Source organism: Mesoplodon bidens, assembly GCF_964165515.1.
Source record: "Mesoplodon bidens genome assembly, chromosome: 3".
Lineage (NCBI taxonomy): Eukaryota > Metazoa > Chordata > Mammalia > Artiodactyla > Ziphiidae > Mesoplodon > Mesoplodon bidens.
Window position 1 is genome coordinate 66,540,620 of NC_138178.1, and position 20,382 is coordinate 66,561,001.

General features: G+C 34.5%; 1 protein-coding gene across 1 annotated transcript in view; it reads right to left on the reverse strand.

Moving 5' to 3' along the window:
* Window positions 1–262: 262 nt before the first annotated feature.
* Window positions 263–20,382, reverse strand: part of IREB2 (iron responsive element binding protein 2) — a 49,813-nt gene continuing 29,693 nt past the window's right edge. The window contains exons 10-22 of the mRNA XM_081227478.1: window positions 18,421–18,521; window positions 16,255–16,371; window positions 15,021–15,180; window positions 14,100–14,235; window positions 12,836–12,920; window positions 12,307–12,463; window positions 11,870–11,994; window positions 10,122–10,226; window positions 9,883–10,025; window positions 7,264–7,411; window positions 7,056–7,178; window positions 4,099–4,284; window positions 263–3,387 (exon numbers count right to left, since the gene is read on the reverse strand). Coding sequence (XP_081083604.1) covers window positions 3,277–3,387; window positions 4,099–4,284; window positions 7,056–7,178; window positions 7,264–7,411; window positions 9,883–10,025; window positions 10,122–10,226; window positions 11,870–11,994; window positions 12,307–12,463; window positions 12,836–12,920; window positions 14,100–14,235; window positions 15,021–15,180; window positions 16,255–16,371; window positions 18,421–18,521 — 1,697 coding nt within the window. The 3' untranslated portion in view covers window positions 263–3,276. The remainder of the gene's footprint in view (window positions 3,388–4,098; window positions 4,285–7,055; window positions 7,179–7,263; window positions 7,412–9,882; window positions 10,026–10,121; window positions 10,227–11,869; window positions 11,995–12,306; window positions 12,464–12,835; window positions 12,921–14,099; window positions 14,236–15,020; window positions 15,181–16,254; window positions 16,372–18,420; window positions 18,522–20,382) is intronic.

Consider the following 20,382-nt stretch of genomic DNA (forward strand, 5'->3'; position numbering starts at 1 on the left):
ATGAATCTAAGTACCTGTTGGAACAACCCTTGAATCAAGTTCAACTTTACTTATTGTTTCCTCGAGGCTATTCCTACTGCAAACTTTATCTTGGTTTTCATTCTCATTTTGGCAGTTATATTGGGAATAACTAATGTCTGAACATTTAACTAACATGTTTGAAGAGAAATTTCTGGATGGTATCCTATTTCTTTTTAAGTTATATTTTATTTTTTAATTACCACAAAATATTTTATAACAAGAGTCAAATATGTGATAATACAATTTTCTTTATTAAAAATAATTTACAGCATCAGTAACATATACACAATTGTCATCAACTGAACTTTGCCTCCAATATATTTCTATACAATACTTAAAATTATTGAACTTAAAACTGTTATACTGTTTTGTTGGCTTTAAATAATAGACAATGATTTATATTTACTTAAGTGAGATATATGGTTTCATAATTACATATCATGTGTAAAATTGATAGAAACATCAGCACTATCACACTTTAGGGGAAAAGTCACTAAAGAAGACTAAGTCCACCTCCTTCCCCTCTCTTTTTTAACTCCAAATCAAACTAAGATAGGGTCAACATCCAGTATCTTAGCACTTTCTCCTAAACCTGAAGGCAAAAGAAAGGTGTTTTTTAATTCAACCACAGAAAAATGTCAGTCAAATAATTTCTCCTCATCCTCTCACTCAACACTGAGAAGGCGAATGCACACAACACTGTTACCATATATGCAAACAACTAGAATTCTGATTTAGGTCTTAGCTGTACTTTTTGTCCTTTAGTACCACTGAATTTTGATTCCCAGTGAAAAACTGAGCAATTTAGCGAAAGGGAGTCTAATACCTCTCATTCAAATGTCAGCTTGGAGATAAAACAGGAAGTAACAACTGTCATCTTGGAAACTTTTTAGGTATACTAATGGCAATTCAGTGACTGGACGACATTTTCAGCGATTAGCAACCCAAAGGCATGAAATATGGCAATGGTATGTAGCATAATGTTTCTTAAAATATAACAAAAATGCTGCTGTTGATAATGACCTTTGAAATTGTACTTTCAAAGTCACAACACTAACTTCCTTCTCTAAGGGGCCTATTATACTTCCTGCCACAATATTCGTGTATTTTTTTAGAACACAAAATTATCCAGATATATTCAACAAAGGAGATAAGTAAAACAATAAAAACCAACAGGGGCCACATTTTTGCAAACACAGAATTTGGCTGGAGGCAGAAATATAAGTATGCTCTGGGACATACATCCATGACTCTCCTCACAAATTGATAGCCATTGCTTACCAAGCTTTTTGGTTCATTGTATATAAGCAAGAGATTAAGAGAACCTTGATTTTGTTCCTGAAATACAAGATCTGCTTGAATTATTACTGGACTGGGTAGACTGGAAATATAAATGTTTAATTCATAGCTGGCTAGCTCTAACATCTCTTCATCTCTTCATCTCCTAGATGTGCTGTTTATGATGATGCCCAGGCCTCTGCCCGTAGGTTACGTATTATATTACAGTATGGCTTAAAAATAAAACAGATGTTTTCCCCACACGTAACAATCTGGATTATCATTTCTTCAAAGCCTGTAACAGATATTTTAATGTTCAACTTGTAAATTCTCCATCCCTAATTCATGTTTTCATGTAAATTAAAAACATATGCACTGACAAATACACAGCATTATAAAATATCAAGAACACAATGTGATTTGAAAGTATCAAAGAAAATATTTATAAAAAATTTAAATAAAAGGGAAATCATTTTGCCAAACTCTAGTCCATCTAATTGTCTAAACACATATTTGCAGAATATTTTCGAAAGATTGTATGATTTGATTATGTGCAAAGTTCTCAGTGGTCTTTACCCACTGGTTTGGTAATTTCAGCATTTTAGCTTAAAAAAAACACAATTCTTTATTCTGTGCAATGTGAGCTAATTCTGAACTGCAGTAACTTAACTAGGTCATATGATGATCTCCATGTGGGAAAAAAATCACTACAATTAACCTTTTGCCTGCTAAGTTTAATTTCTTAATTAAAAAAAAAGGTATAGGACTTTTTGGAATTAATTATCCAACCTTTTTCTTAAAAGTTGACAAACTTCTTGTTGACATAACATTTGATGTGATAAACAGACATGCAAATAGAGAAAATACAGTATTCAGACAGCAATAACTTAAGTGTTTTATCCTGACGGTTAGCAAAAGCATATATAATTAATAGTATCATGCATCCCAGGTAAAATGATTCAAAATGACAGGAAATCGATTTAAATAATTAAGAAGTAACCAACATTTAAAAAATGTTTAGGGTTGAACAACCATATAATTTAGGGTGGATAATTTAAAAATCTAGAGGAAATCATGTTAGCGTTTAATGATTAAATAAAGTTCTCTTCAGCAACCATAAAAGAGTGTGGACTTTTAGTTAATAATACCTAAAATATTAGGTTATAGGAAGTTACAGTATCACACAGAGTGAGCAAAATAATCCAATTGATATAATGCCATCTGAGGCTTGCCAGGGTCACAGTAGCAAATTACTGAAAAATTAAGGGCTGCATATGTGATACATATTTTCACTGCCAATACATGGTGCTACGCAATCAATTGTATTCTGTAACAGTCCACCTTCTGATGTGGAGGAAACCTTGGCTGGATTGGACAGAATGATTGTGTATGGGGCAGGTTCTATCCCTTGCAGTTAGACTGAGACTTAGGATAACCCTGGCTTATATTACAAACTAAGAATGACAACTATGTGTAACTCAATTCTGAAAAGGAACGAATATATCTGAAAATCCACTTATAAATCAGATTTCACCTTCCACAATTTTAGTTATCTGGCTTGTTATATTTCAATCTGCTACTCTTAAACCAACAAACAGTAGTATACAGTTTTATAGGTGCAAAACTAAACGAAAGACTTCAGGAAGGTTACTCATATAAGAATCTTTAACACAAGTTCAAATTCTGCCTTTATTTACAAAATGGTCTGATAAAATATCCCCCCATACTTACAGGCCTCTTCCACAACACACTTCACACGCTGATTTTAGCAATGTTAATAGCACCATTCGTATATTATTTAAAATCAAGAAGATTTCATTTCAGTCACTACATTGATTCATAATCATTTACATCCATGGATGAGATAAGTGAGCATACTGGGACTATCTGCAGCTCCATGGTAAGGATTCCTGGGTCCAGCACAAAAGGCTTTGTTTGCAGTTACCAGTTATGAAAGGTATCCATGGTGAGTAGATACTATGAGAATTTTCGTGCCACAAAGTTTAATAATCCTCCATGTTTGAACAATGTTATTTCCACATCATTTTCAAAGGAAGCAATCACGCTGAATACTTTTCCAGTGCTTGTCTTTAAACAAACAAAAACATCTCACATGAGTGGTAAAATCTACAGTTTTACTTAGTGGTTAAGACCATCTGTCTTCATATTCAATGACTATACTCATATTCTCTCTGAGAAACATTTCTCCTGCTTGAAAACACCTAAGATACCAAACCACAGGCTTCACAGCTAAGTAGAAAAACACGTTATTTTTGTCCCTAATTCTAAATAACAAGCATCGTATCACCTAAAACATTAAATCAAATGATTTAGATTTTGACTTACTAATTAGGGAAGTTGTTACTCATGTTCATTTTATGTTAAATATTCATTGCATATAATATTGCTACTTTTTCCTTTTTTCTTGGTTGTAAAGTCTGTGTTACTCTAACCCTGAACACTCAATTTTGGCTTCTCCTAAAGTGGTGTATACGTGCCTGGGATAAAATTAGATCAGGACAGAGAGAGCTTCTAACGAGGAAAAGGAAGTTAACGTGTGTAACTGGAAGTCCATGTCTTCTTTCTGGACTAAGTATACGGTGTTTTTTACTTTTCCTCGGAGAACATCAACTATATTAACATCCGTTTAAGTACAGAGAAAACAGAGCCTTCTTAAACTACAATTTGTTCACTAACTGACATTAGTATGCAATTTACAGTAATTGTTTCTTACTCAATTTACAACCATCTATTTAAATATATAGTACACAATCATATATTTGAGAATTTTAGATATACCTTTATATTTAACGTAACTCCAGGAGACAGTTCTTCAGGAAATGTTAAAGAAAATGTTTCTCTGCCAGAGAGGCCCAAAGAATCTGCATTTTCTCCTGGAAGGAACTGAAGTGGAGCTATGCCAATTCCAATCAAATGATCTTTGTGAATTTTTTCATAACTTTCAGCCAAAACAGCTTTCACACCCTGTAACAAACATGCATTTTATTTCCTCCATTCATCTCTGAAAGTTGCTTTACTGAGCATTTTAAAAGGAAAAAAATTCTACTTTTGGCTTTTCTGCAAAAACTTTAAACCCAATACCCCATACTAAAAGGTCAGTGTTATATCAAAGTATTTAAAGAAATCTTTTATAGTTTATTTTTCTCTAAGTAGCTCCTTAACTCCTTCTAACTGCCCCTCGGCCACTCCAGGGTTAAGTACTGCCAGTGCCTACCATATAGTAAGCACTCTCTATAATTGGGGGCAGCTGCTTTAAACTCAAAAAGGGCTCAGGAGGATTTCTGTTTAATTATGGTAGATCTAACATATGTGTTCATCAACACTCCCTTTTAAATTGCCACTGAAATAAAATAAAGAAGTGTAAACCCATAGCAACAAAGGGAACAGGATGTGCAAATTTTATAAATATTTAGAAAACAGAGACAGGTAACTGACTTAGCAGACAATGTTGAAACTACAAACTGATAAACTGAAACTAGGGTGATACCAGTAAGATTTGAGTCAATTTGCAACAAAGAACCTAGAAAAGGCTTGAGACTCAGAGGCATGAGTTTCTCAGAACACTGGGATACTAGTTAGAAGTCTATAAAAAGCAGTAAGATCTCCAGCTCAGTTCCCACTCAAGAGAGGAGGCTATTCTCTGGACAAAATCAGCTAAAGACCCATGTTTCTCTACTTTTTTTCATTATTATCCTCCTAAGGAGTTTTAGACATTTCCCTTCTAATCACATCTTCCTCCTCATTGCCCACCCCCCAAAAATTTAATGTCACAAATATACTGTGTATCTGTTTTTATATGTGTATCTATACTTCATACATAAAAAGAGTAAGATTTTGTTGCACCCCTTGGGAGTGCCATCATCCTATAGAGGATGGATGCTCTAGACTGAGGAGGAACACTAGGCTCACGGGAAGTCTGGGTGAGAATACTATCAGAAATGGGGGGAGTAAGTCTGTTTCTTCAATGGGTCTCACTGAATGGCCCAGAGAAAGTATTTACAGATGCTAACATATAGGGTTATCTCAATGAAAAAGGTAGCTTATCATTAGTAAGGCCCACTAACAAAATGCAGCTCACAACTACAGCTTGTAATCAGTTTTTTAATGTCTAACTGAATGGACAGCTAAGGATCAACAGCTATATGAGGAAAGCCCGCAACAACAACAAAAAAAGCTAAAAAAACTTGAGGAAAAAAAGGGAACCTATACCTATAATTAATATTCACGATATAGACATACCTTGTTTTTACTGAGCTTTGCAGATACTATGTTTTTTAACAAATTGAAGTTTTTTGGCAATTCTGTGTCAAGCAAGTCTACAGGCTCCATTTTTCTAACAGCATTTGCTCACTTCCTGTGTGTGTCACATTTTGGTAATTCTTGTAATATTTCAAATGTTTTCATTATTATTTTATTTGTTATGGTGATCTGTGACAAGTGATCTTTGATGTTACTATACAACTTGCTGAAGGCTCAGATGATGGCTAGCATTTTTTAGCAATAAAGTATTTTTTAATTAAAGTATGTACAATTTTTTTTAGATATGCTGTTGCACACTTAACAGACTACAGTGCAGTGTAAACATAACTTTTTATATGCACTGGGAAACCAAAAAACTTGTGCAGCTCGCTTCATTGTGATAATCACTTTCTTGCAGTGGTGAAGAACCGAAACTGGAGTATCTCTGAAGTATGCTGGTACTTAAAATTATTATCTTACAAAGACGAAAGAATTAGACTTATTCCCATAACTCCTTAGAGTATTTACATTTTAAGGGGGAGGGGAATTAAAGATTCAAAACAAATGACGTTTGTATGATTATAATAGCTATGAGGGCTGTATTTTGACCAGCCTTTTCAACAACTACAATTGTAAAGAGAAGCACAGTGTGAGTATGAAATGGCAGAGAGCACACGTCACAGGACTATCTCTCCAACAGATCCCCTATTTGCTCTTCAACAAGGAAACAGTCTCAACAGAAATGTCTTCCTAGCAGACAGCCAGGGACCAATATCACCTATTTGGAAAAAGATAAAAGTAAAACGTGGCCCACTATCTCTGAGTCGTTAACCTTTGATGGAGCAAATCAGAGAAAAGTAAATGAAAAGGGGGCTAGTAAAACTACCAATGGGGGGGCTTCCCTGGTGGCGCAGTGGTTGAGAACCTGCCTGCCAATGCAGGGGACACGGGTTTGTGCCCCGGTCCGGGAAGATCCCACATGCCGCGGAGCAACTAGCCCCGTGAGCCACAACTACTGAGCCTGCGCGTCTGGAACCTGTGCTCCGTAACAAGAGAGGCCGCGATAGTGAGAGGCCCGCGCACTGCGATGAGGAGTGGCCCCCACTTGCCACAACTAGAGAAAGCCCTCGCACAGAAGCGAAGAGCCAACACAGCCATAAATAAATAAATAAATTCTTAAAAAAAACAAAACAAAACCTACCAATGGGTATAAATAATTATTATTATAAAGCAATAATTTAAGACAGAATACCCTTTCCCTCTACCACATTTATTTTCACAAATACGACTGATGTAAGTTTAATTAAATTCAGAGTATTAAAATGCAACTAGATTAGTACAACGTATTATATAAGGTCACTTAAAAACACCCACAGATGAGATCCAAGTAGGCATACAAAGTCTAAATGAACAAAATGAACTTTGACAGGATGTTACTGACAAAAGGGAATATTTAAAACTCTTTGAAGTTTAAGATACAATTTAAGAATCAATACCAGCAAGTATGGTCCTTTGGCAGCCCAATCTCTTGAATTTCCTGAACCATATTTCTTCCCTGCTAAAATAATCAGTGGGATACCTTCCTTCTGGTACAGCTCTGCAGCCTCAAATACATCTAGCTGTAGATTAAAACAAACATAAGAAATTTTAATACAAATTTTGATCTAGTTAGCAACTGCCTAAATACTCTGTATACATCCTTACCGTTTGTCCTGATGGAAAATGAACTGTTTTTGGAGCTGGTTTTCCAATGAACTTATTAAAAAGCTTGATATTTGCGAAAGTGCCTCTTGTCATCACAGCATCATTACCTCTTCGGGCTCCATAAGAGTTGAATTCACGAGGGGTAAGGCTGCAACAAAGTTATGAAAGTTAGTTTTTATTTTAGATGGAAAATAATCACATTATTAAATTGTAAAACTTACTCATAAACACTTTTTTATTATGGAAAATTTCAAGCATGCACAAAAGTAGAGAAAACAGAACAGTGAATGCCCAGGAGCCTATCACTACTCTACAATAATCAATTCATGGAATCTGTTTCTTCTCTTATCATCCTCCATTAGACTGTTTTGAAGAAAACTCAGATATCATATTTTAACTGTATACATTTCAGTATGTTTCTCTAAAAGATACGGACTTAAAAATACTACCTTGTTACAAACAAAACCCTCCGAACTTCTTAATACCAGCTAGCCAGTCAATATTCAAATGTCCCTGGTTTTCCTATTACTTTTTTAGTTGTTGGTTTGCTCCAATCAGATCCAAATATGGTTTATAAATTCATCCAGTTGATCTCAAGTCTTTTCTAATCTATATGTTCCCTCTCCTTTTTTGTCTCCTCTTATACTTTATCTAAAGAAATTAGGTCATTTGTAGTGTAGTTTCCTATATCTAGACCGTGCTGACTGCATCTCCACAGTATCATTTCATATGTTGTTCTCCCTCCTGTATTTCTTGTTAACCAGATGTCAAATCTAGTGACTTGACAAGATTTGGGTTTTTAATTTTTGCAACAATGCTGTATAGGTCTTACTTCCATCAGGAGCACATGATACCCAGTTTTCTCTTTCTGGAATGCTACCAGTGATTGATCATCATTGTCTAGACTGCATTAGGGACTGCAAAATGATGATACTCTATTTCTCTTATTCCTTCTTCATTTTTTAGCTGGAAAACTTCTATGAAGACAAACTTTATTGATGCTCAACATGTCCCATCTTTGAGCAGTGACAGATTCAAGTTGGCTCCTGAGACCTTTTGACAGAAAGGCTGGAAGTTAATTGTAGTTTGGTGGGAATTAAAACACGCTTTGGTAGTCTCTATAGCTCTTTTGCTTTTGGTATAAGACATCTAGAATCATCTTGTATATTTTCCAGGGCCAAACCTGGAATCAACCATTTCTCTAAGACGAAATGGCTGCTTGTCCTAAGACTTGGTATTTAGACACCATTATCTGTGTGCTATGGATATTCATTGCTACTGGATTGGTTACTATATAAATGACCTTTTAGGGACATGAGAAAGCTGAGCGTAAGCATCTCAAGAATCAATAACCAACTTCCATCAGTCTCTAATTTGGTCTTTTATGTAAAGACAACAAATATTCTTCTAATTTAAACATCTTATCTCAGGATGTACATTTAAACACTGTACTTCAGGATGGAGATGGAGAGGGGTTTGAGTGTCTTTAAAAATAAAATTTTTAACTGACGAAAACTACGGTATTAACTGTGCTAAGAAATCCATATCAGCAATTACAATAAATATAAAAATTGTGTATTTGAGAGAAGTGGTGGCTTTTTCTTTGGGGGGGGGGGTTGGAATCTTTGTCACAATTACAACCAAGATGGAAATCACCTTTTAAAAAATATTTGGGAGAAATAAAACTTATTTTATTTCTCACCACTATGAACAAAAGCCGTGTGTAAAACAAACTGATTTATCTTCATCAAATTATACCAAATGGAGTTGCTATTAGCAATTTCTACCAAAAAGTGTTTTAATTCCCACCAAACTACAATTAACTAGAAAATAAATTCAAACACAGATTTCACAATAGCACTAATGAGATTATAGTAAGAGCTATGCAGTATTACATGTCAAACCAAGCTATGTAGCACTGATTTTTATAAGATATTTCAATGAAAAGTCTTATCATTTGCATAGTTCAAGCATCAAAAAGCTAATCAGGCAGCAATACCACAAATTCTACCTTTAGCAAAATTTTGTCTCTGGTGTCAAAACAGTTCTTTGATAACCGAGCAACTTTACGTTATTAATCACACATAAATGAAACAAAATCTTTCTAGTTTTGGATTTATATATCCTATGTAAATGATCTCCTTTACATTCACATTTATTATTCTTGTGAAATTTTACACTCAAGAAGCAGAAATTCATTGTCTTTTGATTTGATACAGATCAAGCCTAGCCTCACACATGTACATTTTATAGCCCCAAATACACACATTTAAATTGTGCAGTCCAACACTGGAAGATGGTTAGAACCATCAGGCTTTATTTGGTAGGTCAAACCAATCTGACTTTTCAACAAAGTAGCACTGAAAAAGAAAACTCCTGTTTCCAATTAGTTGTTTATTTAATGGACAAGGGCTCAATTTAAAATAGCAATTTCAATTTCTAAAGTTACAAGCAAAAGCAGGTACAACAGGTATCCCAGTTTTTGCTTAGGTCAAATACATAGAAAGTCAGGCACCCATGATAGCATGTAATTTACTGGATAAAGGAACATGACCAGTAAAAGCCTCTTAATTAATGAGAAAGATAAAACAAAAACAGTCTATAACCATGTACACATACCCTCTGTTTGTCAAATACTTAGCAGCAGGACTACTCCTAGCAATGCTTCCAGCAGGTGATATATGATCTGTCGTGACAGAGTCTCCCAGATATAATAAGACATGGGCATTTTCAATAGGCTGGAGTGCAACTGGCTCTTTGGTCTAAAAGGTAAAAAATGTTGAAGGCATTTAACTCTTCATGAGGTTTTTTAAACTTCAAACAATTTTTAAAATATCAAATAGTAAAAAAGTACTTACAAGCTTATCAAAAAATGAAGGACATCTGATATAAGTAGACTTTAAATCCCATGGAAACAAAACTGAATCTGGTACTTCTAAAGAATTCCACCGTTTATTCCCCATCTGTGAATATGGTTTTGGTTGATAAACCAAAAGAAAGATAAAATGGAGTCAGAAAAAGGTTTATGAAAATGAGGAAATTAACATAGTACTTAGGTTAGAATTAAAAAAAGAAAATAGGCCTCATGCATTTGGAAAGAAAGCTAAGATACTGCATTCTATAAAATTATGACATTTTTGGACTGAATTGATAAAATTTGCTCATCGAATTCCAATATACCAGATTTTCAGGAATGCCCTAAGAGTTAAGTTTCAATATAAACTGAATGTAAAAGACTTTACAGAACCCCAGAAAAGCTAAAGAATTTAGAAAGATCTAAACATGTTGCTTAACTTAAACAAAACATTAAGTGTGTTTTGGGGTATACTTTTAATAGTTAAGGATATTATCATGGAATAAACCTTTTTTTTCCCCAACATATTTGTCCTACATCACTGTATTATTAGTCCTGCCTTCAAACTATGTTCAAAATCTCACCATTACTCACCACCTCCACTGCTACCCCAAATGTTCCATGCTATTACCATTTTTCACTTTGGACTACTACATACAATAGGTCCTCCTGACTCTATCCTTCTTACTATCCAATCCTCTTGCCCCAATATAGTTTCAATTCAAAGACAGTGCAATCTTTTTGATTATGACACTCCTGTTCCACACCTTCCAATGGCTCTCCATCTCACTTCAGAGTAAAAGATTAAATTTTAATAATGGCCTAAAATTCCCTATGTAATCTGGACATCATTTCCTACCACCATCCTTCTTACTTCCTATGTTCTAGTCACACTGCCTTCATTACGGTTCCCTCCTTAAGGCTTTACACTGGTCCCTCTACCTGGTAAGCCCTGTTCTTTGCTCAGATATATGACTAACTTGTTCACCTCCTTCAAAACTTTGCTCAAATACCATGTTTTCAACTATCCTATATAAAACTGCAATCTACTCCACAAATTTTACACAATTGGTTCTCTTTACCCTGTTCTGTAATTTTCTACAGCACTCATTACTTTTTAACATATTGTACAATTTACCTAATTATTCTGTCTACCGTTTACTATCTGCCTCTCCCCTTGAGAACTTTGTGTTTTCTTCACTGATATATTCCAAACAGCTAGAAGAGTGCCTGGCACATACTAGGGGCTCAATAAATATTTGTTAAGTGAATAACTATCATTTTTGCTCTCATATTTATATTCTAAGTTCTTTTTAAAAAGGGTGAATGTATGTATTAGCTTCTAGATACACAAAACATCTCTGGAACAATGCTTAAGAAACTGACATAACTGGTTGCCTTTGAGGAGATAAAGTAGATGGCTAAGGAATGGGTGGGAGGGAGATTTCAATGTCTGCTCTTGTTTCTTTTGAACTTTGAACCATTGGAATGGTAACAACAAACAAGGGCAGGTTCTATGAAGTGTGTCCATGTTCAGGATGCCAAATATAAATGTTTGCTATACATTTCTAATGAGTAAATAAATCAATTCTGATAGTCTTAATTAGAAACTAGAGATTCCAGATACAAAATGTCACTCACTGTGTATTCAAAATAATGTAATTTTAATTTTGATTCCATTCAGAAAGATACATGAAATAAAGAAACACTGCCACTTTATTAAACCTTTTAAGAAACAAATGAGAGTCTTACCTCTGTCTTCTCTTTTAATGCTTTAAACATGGATAATACAACATGTTCTTCCTCTATCTGATGAACTTCTTCTCGACTAGGCCAAATATCATGTAGGTAAATATTCCTGCCAGTAGGGTCAGTACCTGGTTAAAAATTTTTCATATGAAATTTAGTATAAAAAGTAACTCCCTCAAAATGTTCACATCTTTTCAAAGACACATCATAGAAACCAAGTATATTATTCAACAAGAGTGCTTCAGGTGTAAGCATCTGAAAGAACTAATTACTTGCACATTATATATTCTTCATATGAATCAAAAATTAGTAATGCATCATGATAAGATTTTCTGAAGTAATTCAATAAATGAACAGTCTAGGAAACATTTCAAAAGTACAACTTTTGGGGAAAAAAAGTGTGTGCAGGTATATATGTATACATATAAAGGAAAAGATACCTAAAGGCTCTGTCTGGAAATCTATATTCACTGTGCCTGCTATGGCATAAGCTACCACTAAGGGTGGAGAAGCAAGATAATTGGCACGAACACAATCACAAAGACGACCTTCAAAATTTTTATTTCCAGATAAAACTCCACAAGTAACCAAATCACCCTGAAAAAACAAAAAAACAAAAAACACAAATGAATATATTCAATTCAAGAGATGGTACAAATGTGGATAATCACATATAAGGAATCTCAAATATTACACTTCTGAGGGCATGATAACCAAAAGCATTATTTCCAATTATTAGGTACAGAACTATCAGTACTGTAAATAAACTAAAATAATTCCTTACACTATTAAGGAATTAGTTCAGGGTTCTAAAAATGACTTCAAAGAATCATTTTATGATTGATAGGTTACTCTTTCCAAGAGATGCAAGGACTACAGAAGTATAAATACATTAATATATATTTTTGATAATAGTGAAATACAGTTAGGAAAAACCATTTGGATGTCTTACTGATCCACACAGTTTACCTGTTTTACTGCATTTAAAACTGCTTCTGATAAGGGTGCTGTATTTCCCACACATGTTGAACATCCATAGCCAACTATTTCAAATCTGCATTTCAAAAAATAAATGTGATTGGGCAGAAAATCACAACATTTGTAAAGAAAGGACAAGTCTTATCTTTCATTTCCATCACTGTAGTAAGATTGCTGAAGAGAATATTCACAACACACGAACCTTCATCAACATGTTCATTTCACAGCTTTTGAGCAATCAAGTCTGACCCTCAGGCATGCTATCTGTACTGAAGGCAAACCTCTGAAGAGCCCTGATACTTAGGACACTCCCTAGTTAAATTTGGTTAACTAAGTCTGACACAAAACTTATCACACTATGCAAGAAAATTCTTCAGATACTACTCGCTAGGAATATAACATGACCATTCAAAAAAATAGATATACTTTCCTCCAAAGGGGTTTAAACTGTCAAATATCAAGAGGACCTGGCTGCAACAATCTGACCAAAGGCCCCCAAAGAGGCACTGTAATTGGGTACTCTGATAGGAGTAATCTTTTAATTCTCAACCAACTAAACCCAAGAAAAGCTCCTGACAAAAACTCCAAGATGATATAACTTAAAAATTACAGGTATAATCCTCAAAATTACTTTCAGCTACTCTTCTAAACAAAGAAAAAAACCTAAAACTTGGCAGGCAGTTTTGCAAAAGAATTGGTTTACATAAGACACTATGTTCCAAAATACACAGTGAAAACACAGCTAGCATCAATTATTTTTTTTAGTACATAAAAAATATGTTATTTTCTCCAAAGTTCAGGGACAACCTAACCTATGCTTAATGGATACAATAATCTCACAAAACCTCAATTAAGATAATTTACTCAGTTAATAATGCAACCTATAAGATCTCACTCTGTTCTGAAAACTGATGATCTACATGACTCATGCAAATTATGTAGTACTTGGTACCATCCCTTACCTGTCTGTCACTGTTACTTGGTTTTACTTGTTTGTCTTGTGTTTCCATCTTTAAATTAGAGATCACATCTCCTACTTCTTTGTAGCCAACACAATGCCTTGCTGCTCATTGAATATGCCTAGTAAATGTCTGCTGAGTGATACGGCCTCAAAGATTTTGTGGTAATGGCAAGGCAACAAGTAGAACTAAAGCGTTTTTTTCTATCTTCTTTTTGTATATGAAAGGTCCTAACAAGTAGTTTCAATCACTGCTGAATACCAATGTCAATATAAAGAGTGGTAACCATCACTTACCCGAGCTTACTAAGATATGGTAATACTCCACTTGAACTGAGGTAATGTGTAACCATCCCACTGCCTGGAGATAAACTTGTTCTTATATAAGGTTTAACATGCAGACCAGCTTCAACAGCTTTTTTAGCCAAAAGACCTGCAATAGTAAATAAACAATAATTTATTATGGCAATGTTTCTCTCCCTCTTTCCCTCATATTAAAGTAGGAAGTAAGAAAGGGTTTATGGTTTATTTTACAGGTCACCTCCAATACAGGTTAGGGTAAGTCTAAAATTCACACATTTACTGTCATTATTTTGTTCACTTTATTCTATTGATTTGTTTCATTTAAAACAAATAAAAAATTGTGGTAGATATACTAGCTTTTACATTATAAATTATTAATATACAATCTGATATGGCATCATGCACACAAATGGAAAAGGATATATAATAACATCATGTACACATATAATACATATCATTAAATGAACCATTTTAAATGCTATAATCGTAATGAATAGCAATTTAACATTTATTATACTTGATTTTATACGATTAATGAATTGTTCCACGTACATACAATTGATTTCATTTATATTCCTTGTCAATAATCTTTTACTTCCTTTGTGTCTCAACTGAATCTAGTACACTGCTATGGTAAATGTCTAGTAGCTCAAGAGATCTGCTAATTAACTATACTTCTAAATTGACAGATAAAACAGATACAACCTAAAACTCATAGATCCATGTTATAATTTTAAAAATTCACCTTCTTTGTAATAAAAACAAAATTAATAACATAAATCAAACTTAGGCTCCTTAAAACCTAATTAAAAACTCAGGTTCTCAAGATCAAACACAGGCATCAATACTCATGCATAATCTAAGAAATAGAATGTGAATATAACAGAAAATGTATGGCTATAAACCGCAACCTACCTGCAGCAAGCATGACAGATGGATTGCAATTATTGGTACAACTGATAACAGCAGCAATGACCACAGATCCATGAGACAGCTTATATTCACTTCCTTCATAATGAATAGAGACGATATCATTTTGCTTTTCAGCTGCAATTTGGAAGCCTTTAAATCCAACCTATACAAATTTGCACATAAATATAAACTAAATATTCTGGATATGTATAGAAAAAAAGACTGGTAGAAAATATGGCAGATCCTTGACATTTGGTAAGTTCTGACTATTTGTGAGTGATGCTGAAGGTCCATGACATTCAGTAGTTATAATTCAGCTGAAGCATCAATTTGAATAATCGTGACAGGAGTCTGGTAGTGTTCCTAAGCTTTTACCTACTGAGTGCAGCCAACTACTCATGATCCAGATCTTATTTGGCTTTGCTGTTCTTTATTCATTCCTACTTAAGAGTAATTCTCAGGAGATGGTACAAACTTTTTCTGTTAAAAATGGCCTTGAAGATTTGCTTCAAAATGATCCTGTGTATCTATATGTATGTAGAACAGATGAAGCAAGATGGGTTATGAGTTGCTAATTGTTGAAGTGAGGGACACCGGAATTCATTACACTATTTTATTCCTGTAGAAGTTTGACATTTTCCTCAAAAAAAAGAAAAAAGAAATTATAAAAAGAAAGGCTCTGAAAAGAAAGCCAGCTACTAGTTCTCAGAATAGAAAAAGTGACAAGATTGAAGCCATGATTCTCAAGACGGGAAGTACAAACCCTGAAAGTCAAAGAGGTCTCTTGGTATTTAGTTAATTTACCAGACTTTAAGAGAGTAATCACAACAGTGTAGTGGTTTTGTCCTAGTCTGAGAAGTCACAAAAGTCTAGAGCAGTGCTGCCCAACAGAATTTTCTGTGATGACATAAATATTCAATAGTTATGCTGTCCAATACAAGAGCCATAGCCACATGTACCTATTTAACTTGAAATGAGGCTATCATGACTAAGAAACTCAATTTTTAACTTTAAATTTTTATTTAAAAATACCCAATCAACCTCTGGTCCTCACAGTGGATCTGGGAACAAGCTCATGAAATGTCTGACTTGCACTCTGGACAGAGGCAAAGGAGGGGGCTGCTGGTGTGCGCCAATAACATATAAAAATACAGCAGTTGATTGAGTTCATGGGTCATCTTGCTAGTTCTTCACTACTTACTTAGCACAAAGTGTATTGACAAATAAGGCAATCTACCTTTTCATTTAAGCAAGCTTGGAAATCACTTTTCATATCTGTCAAAGCAACTCTATCCTGAGGTCTTTTTGGACCACTGACAGATGGAACTATTGAATTCAGATTAATCTGGATCACCTAGGAAATGAGAGAAAAGAAGGAGAAAAGTAATTAGAATTTGTAAGTACAGATTCCAACTTGAGTACTACTTTCTGATGCAGAATGAATATGCTCACATTTGTTTTAATGCAATTTGTTTTAATGGTGATATACACTCCCAAGAAATATTTTAAAACAACTCCATTTAATTTATGAAACGTAATATATAAAAATTTGCTAAAAGACCAGCAGACCAGTATGCAAACTAGCACAACACCAACCATACAGTCTATATAATTCTTTTCCCCCCAAATGGTTTTTTCTCACAAAGATAACACTGTCTTCACACATGCCTGATGATAAAGTAGATGCCTGTGCCAGCTAAGTTTATTGCTTCTGAGCTCCAAATTCATCCTTCTTTGCCTGCTCTGTGATAACAGAGGTGGGCTTAGTAAACATTTCTCCTTTCTCAGCTTGTACGATGTTATGTCTGGTCAATAGAGGGTGCTTGGGGGACGCAGCAGCAAAGGGTTTTTCTACTCCTGGTTCTAGTTTAGCTAGCCAGGCCCCTGCAGACCATGTTTTTATTCCTTGGTTTAAAAGAAATCATATTTTATAAAAATTCCACCTCCCAGCTAGGTTTCTATTAATTTCTTCTGGTATTTCTACCATTTCCCTATGTACATTTTATTTGGGTATAATCAATTCAAACAAATTTTTCTTCACTATGACTTTCATCATTATTTAACAGCCCTGTTTATTCTGGTTGAGCACAACCGAAACACCTGCTTTTCTTACACTTTTATTTCATGGATCCAGGTGATCCTAGTCTGTGTCTAAGTATGTATGAGTTTCTCTTGAAATCAACATCCTGGTGAACTTTAGTTTTATTTCTTATCATCTATCTGGTCAGGTTTTTAATAAGCACATTTATTCCATTTCATTATACCACCAAAATGTTTCCATTTAATTGTTCTTATTCTTTCCCTTTTTAAAAAAAATGTGGACAGAGCACTAGATTCGATAAATGGTACTGAGAGGGACCAGAAAATAATCAGAGAAGTTAAAAGATTTGCCCAGAACATCACAAAAATTCAATTCCTATGGGTTCTATGTGGCACTCAATATACTATATGTATTCACTTATTCACCTAACGTGTTACTGAACATCCACTATGTGCCATGCACTCTTCTAGGAGCTGGGGACAGAGTGCCAAACAAAGCAGGTGAAGTTCCTGTCCTCATGGAGCCTACTTGTATTCATTCTAGTGAGGGAAAGACAGGCAAATAATTATACAAATTGATAGGTATCAGGCAGGGACACAAGCTATGAAGAAAAATAAAGCTGGGTGAGAAAATGGATTTCCCAAGAAAAAAGAGCTTAACAGTTAACCATACAAATGATAACACCAAGTTGATTTAGATCCCTGACACACTTCTAGAAAGTGAATTTTATTACAACTTTCCTGAAAGTGAATTCTACCTACTTCAATATAAATTTCCAAAAGATAAGAAATACTTGCTTAGACTGTAAAAATCTCTGTAACATTTAAGATCACATAACTGTATATCCCCTTCATAACGGTGGATTTTTTACAAAGTATAGACATTAACCAGGTGCAGACATCATCAAAATTGATATTTGGGGAGTAGATTATAGTATTCTTATCCTAAAATAGAAAAAAATTAGACTGATAAATTGAGTCAATTTTATATTTTAAGTACTAAAAATTGAGACTTGACAAAATGTCACAAAATTTACTGTAATATAAATCTATGTAAAATTAATGAATAAAATCAGAGTTGGGTCACAAATAACATTAACTTGTTAAATAATAACAGCTATCATTTACTGAGGACTTACTATGTGCTTGAAACTGTCATAATGAACTTGTACTTAACCTCTTAAGAATCCTATGAGGTAGATATTATCTTCATATTTCAGAGATGAGGAAACTGAGGCAAAAAGGTTAAAAAAGTGCCCAGGTTGTATAGCTGGTAAGTCTTAGAGCTGGGATTCAAACCCAGGTGGTCAGGCTCCAGAATTTACAGTCTTAACTACTATTAGGTGGGTTATTGTGTATATACCTGGGAATACTCAGGTTCTCTTGAATTATCCTGGTCATTTCGAAACAATTTCACAGCTTTAAGGTATGTTTCCACTGACTTGAGTTTGGCTTTGTCAAAACCTAAAAAGATGATTAACAACAATAAAAATCCTTTCAGAAATTTTTAAATCTTTGGGGGTAATGATGCCGAATTTCAGTGATGAGCAAGAAACAAATATTACTTATTACTAAGCACTCAGAAAAGATTTCTTTACAAATTGATATTTTCTCAATAGTAAAAATTTTACCCTTCATGAAAACTCTTTATAAAATACATACCATAACCCCCTTTTAAAAGTTACTCAATCACAGACAACATCAGAAATACTGAGCCAGTTATATAAAACTCACAAAAATATTGTTTGCAAGAGAAAAACCAATAACAAAATTCAACATAATAAATCACTAGCCACCATGAACGATGAAATTCATTACTTTCCCTAAACAATAAGCAACATTAATATAATAGTCAAAATGAAAGAATAAAGTAAATGAAAGTTAAGAATAGTTTTACAGAGCAGGATAGAGATGTAACAAGATCTTCCAGAAATTAAAACAACTTAGATGTTAACAATAAAGTTTCCAATTAAACATGCTGGTAGTTATCTGTTAGCTTGATGAGAAGTAAGTAATTGTGGCAGATTATATTTGCAAATGATTGCCACAACAACATCTATCCTAAGTTATATGTTCTCTTACAATGTGACATTGACATTCATCCATCAAGAGGTAGAAGCTACGTTCATTCCCCTTAAACCTGAGCAATGTAATTTCTGGCTGGCTAGCTGGCTAACTGGCATGTACCTACTCTCTCCCCAACCCCCCACACCCCTGCTCCCTCAGGTTACCAACCCTTGAAAAGCCACCATGTGAGAAAGCCCAGATTATATATTCAGAAACCACAAATAGGTGTTCTGGCTGACAGTCCCAGCTGAGTTCCCAGCTGATGGCCAGCATTCACTGCCAGACATTCAAGTGAACAAACCTTCAGGATTCCTGGCCCTAGCTTTTAAGTCTTGTAGTTGAGGCTCCAGACATCATGAAGCAGAGACAATCTGTACCTGTATGAATTACTGACCCACTGAAACTATGCAGCAATAAATGATTGTTGCTGTTTTAAGCCACTAAGTTTTAGGACAATTTGTTGCACAGTGACACATCATTATGACATTAACTCATATCAATATGTAAGGAATAAGGCATTTCTCTCTTGAACATTCTACCACCCAAAATCCAGTTTAGAGAAAACTCTGTATTCTATGAGGACCATTCCTTCCAAGGTTCCAAAGGACCAGTCATCCATTTTGCCATTTGACTTATCATAATCTGCCCCCAAACTGAAGAATACTAGAATGTATCTCCCCAATATACTTATGATGAGATTAGTAGTTCAGTAATGATCTCTTAAAAAAAGAAGTGGATCAAATAAAGAGACCCTGCTTTTTAAAGAATAGGGGCCTTATAAAACCAACACATTCTGGTTTTGCAAGTATTTTCTATATTAGTCAACAGAAGAGTGGTCAAAGTTCCTAGTTAATCAGGCTACAATAAGAATTTGGAACCTGTGACCCTATGCTGCTTTTCACAAAATTATGCGCTTATTCTTTAAATAGAGCACTGGTTCCCAAACTCTGTCTCGTGGCTCCTCTCTTCCTGGATGAAGAAGAGAACAGCTGTGAATGTGCGCAAGCCTGACTTCCATTAAATTGCAACCTCTGATCACTAACAGGGTGGAGGTAGCCATTATTAATTATTGGGAAAATGTGAGGCAAAGATCAGCAGTTTGAATAACTCCTCTAAACTGCTGTAAATGGGTCGCAGTGGACTAGGTTTGAGGACACAACACTCTTTAAACACATCTGATGCAGTTTATTTCAAAGCTGCTGTTAAGACAATTTCATGAACATTAAATAACATGTACACGGTAGTAATTTATTATACA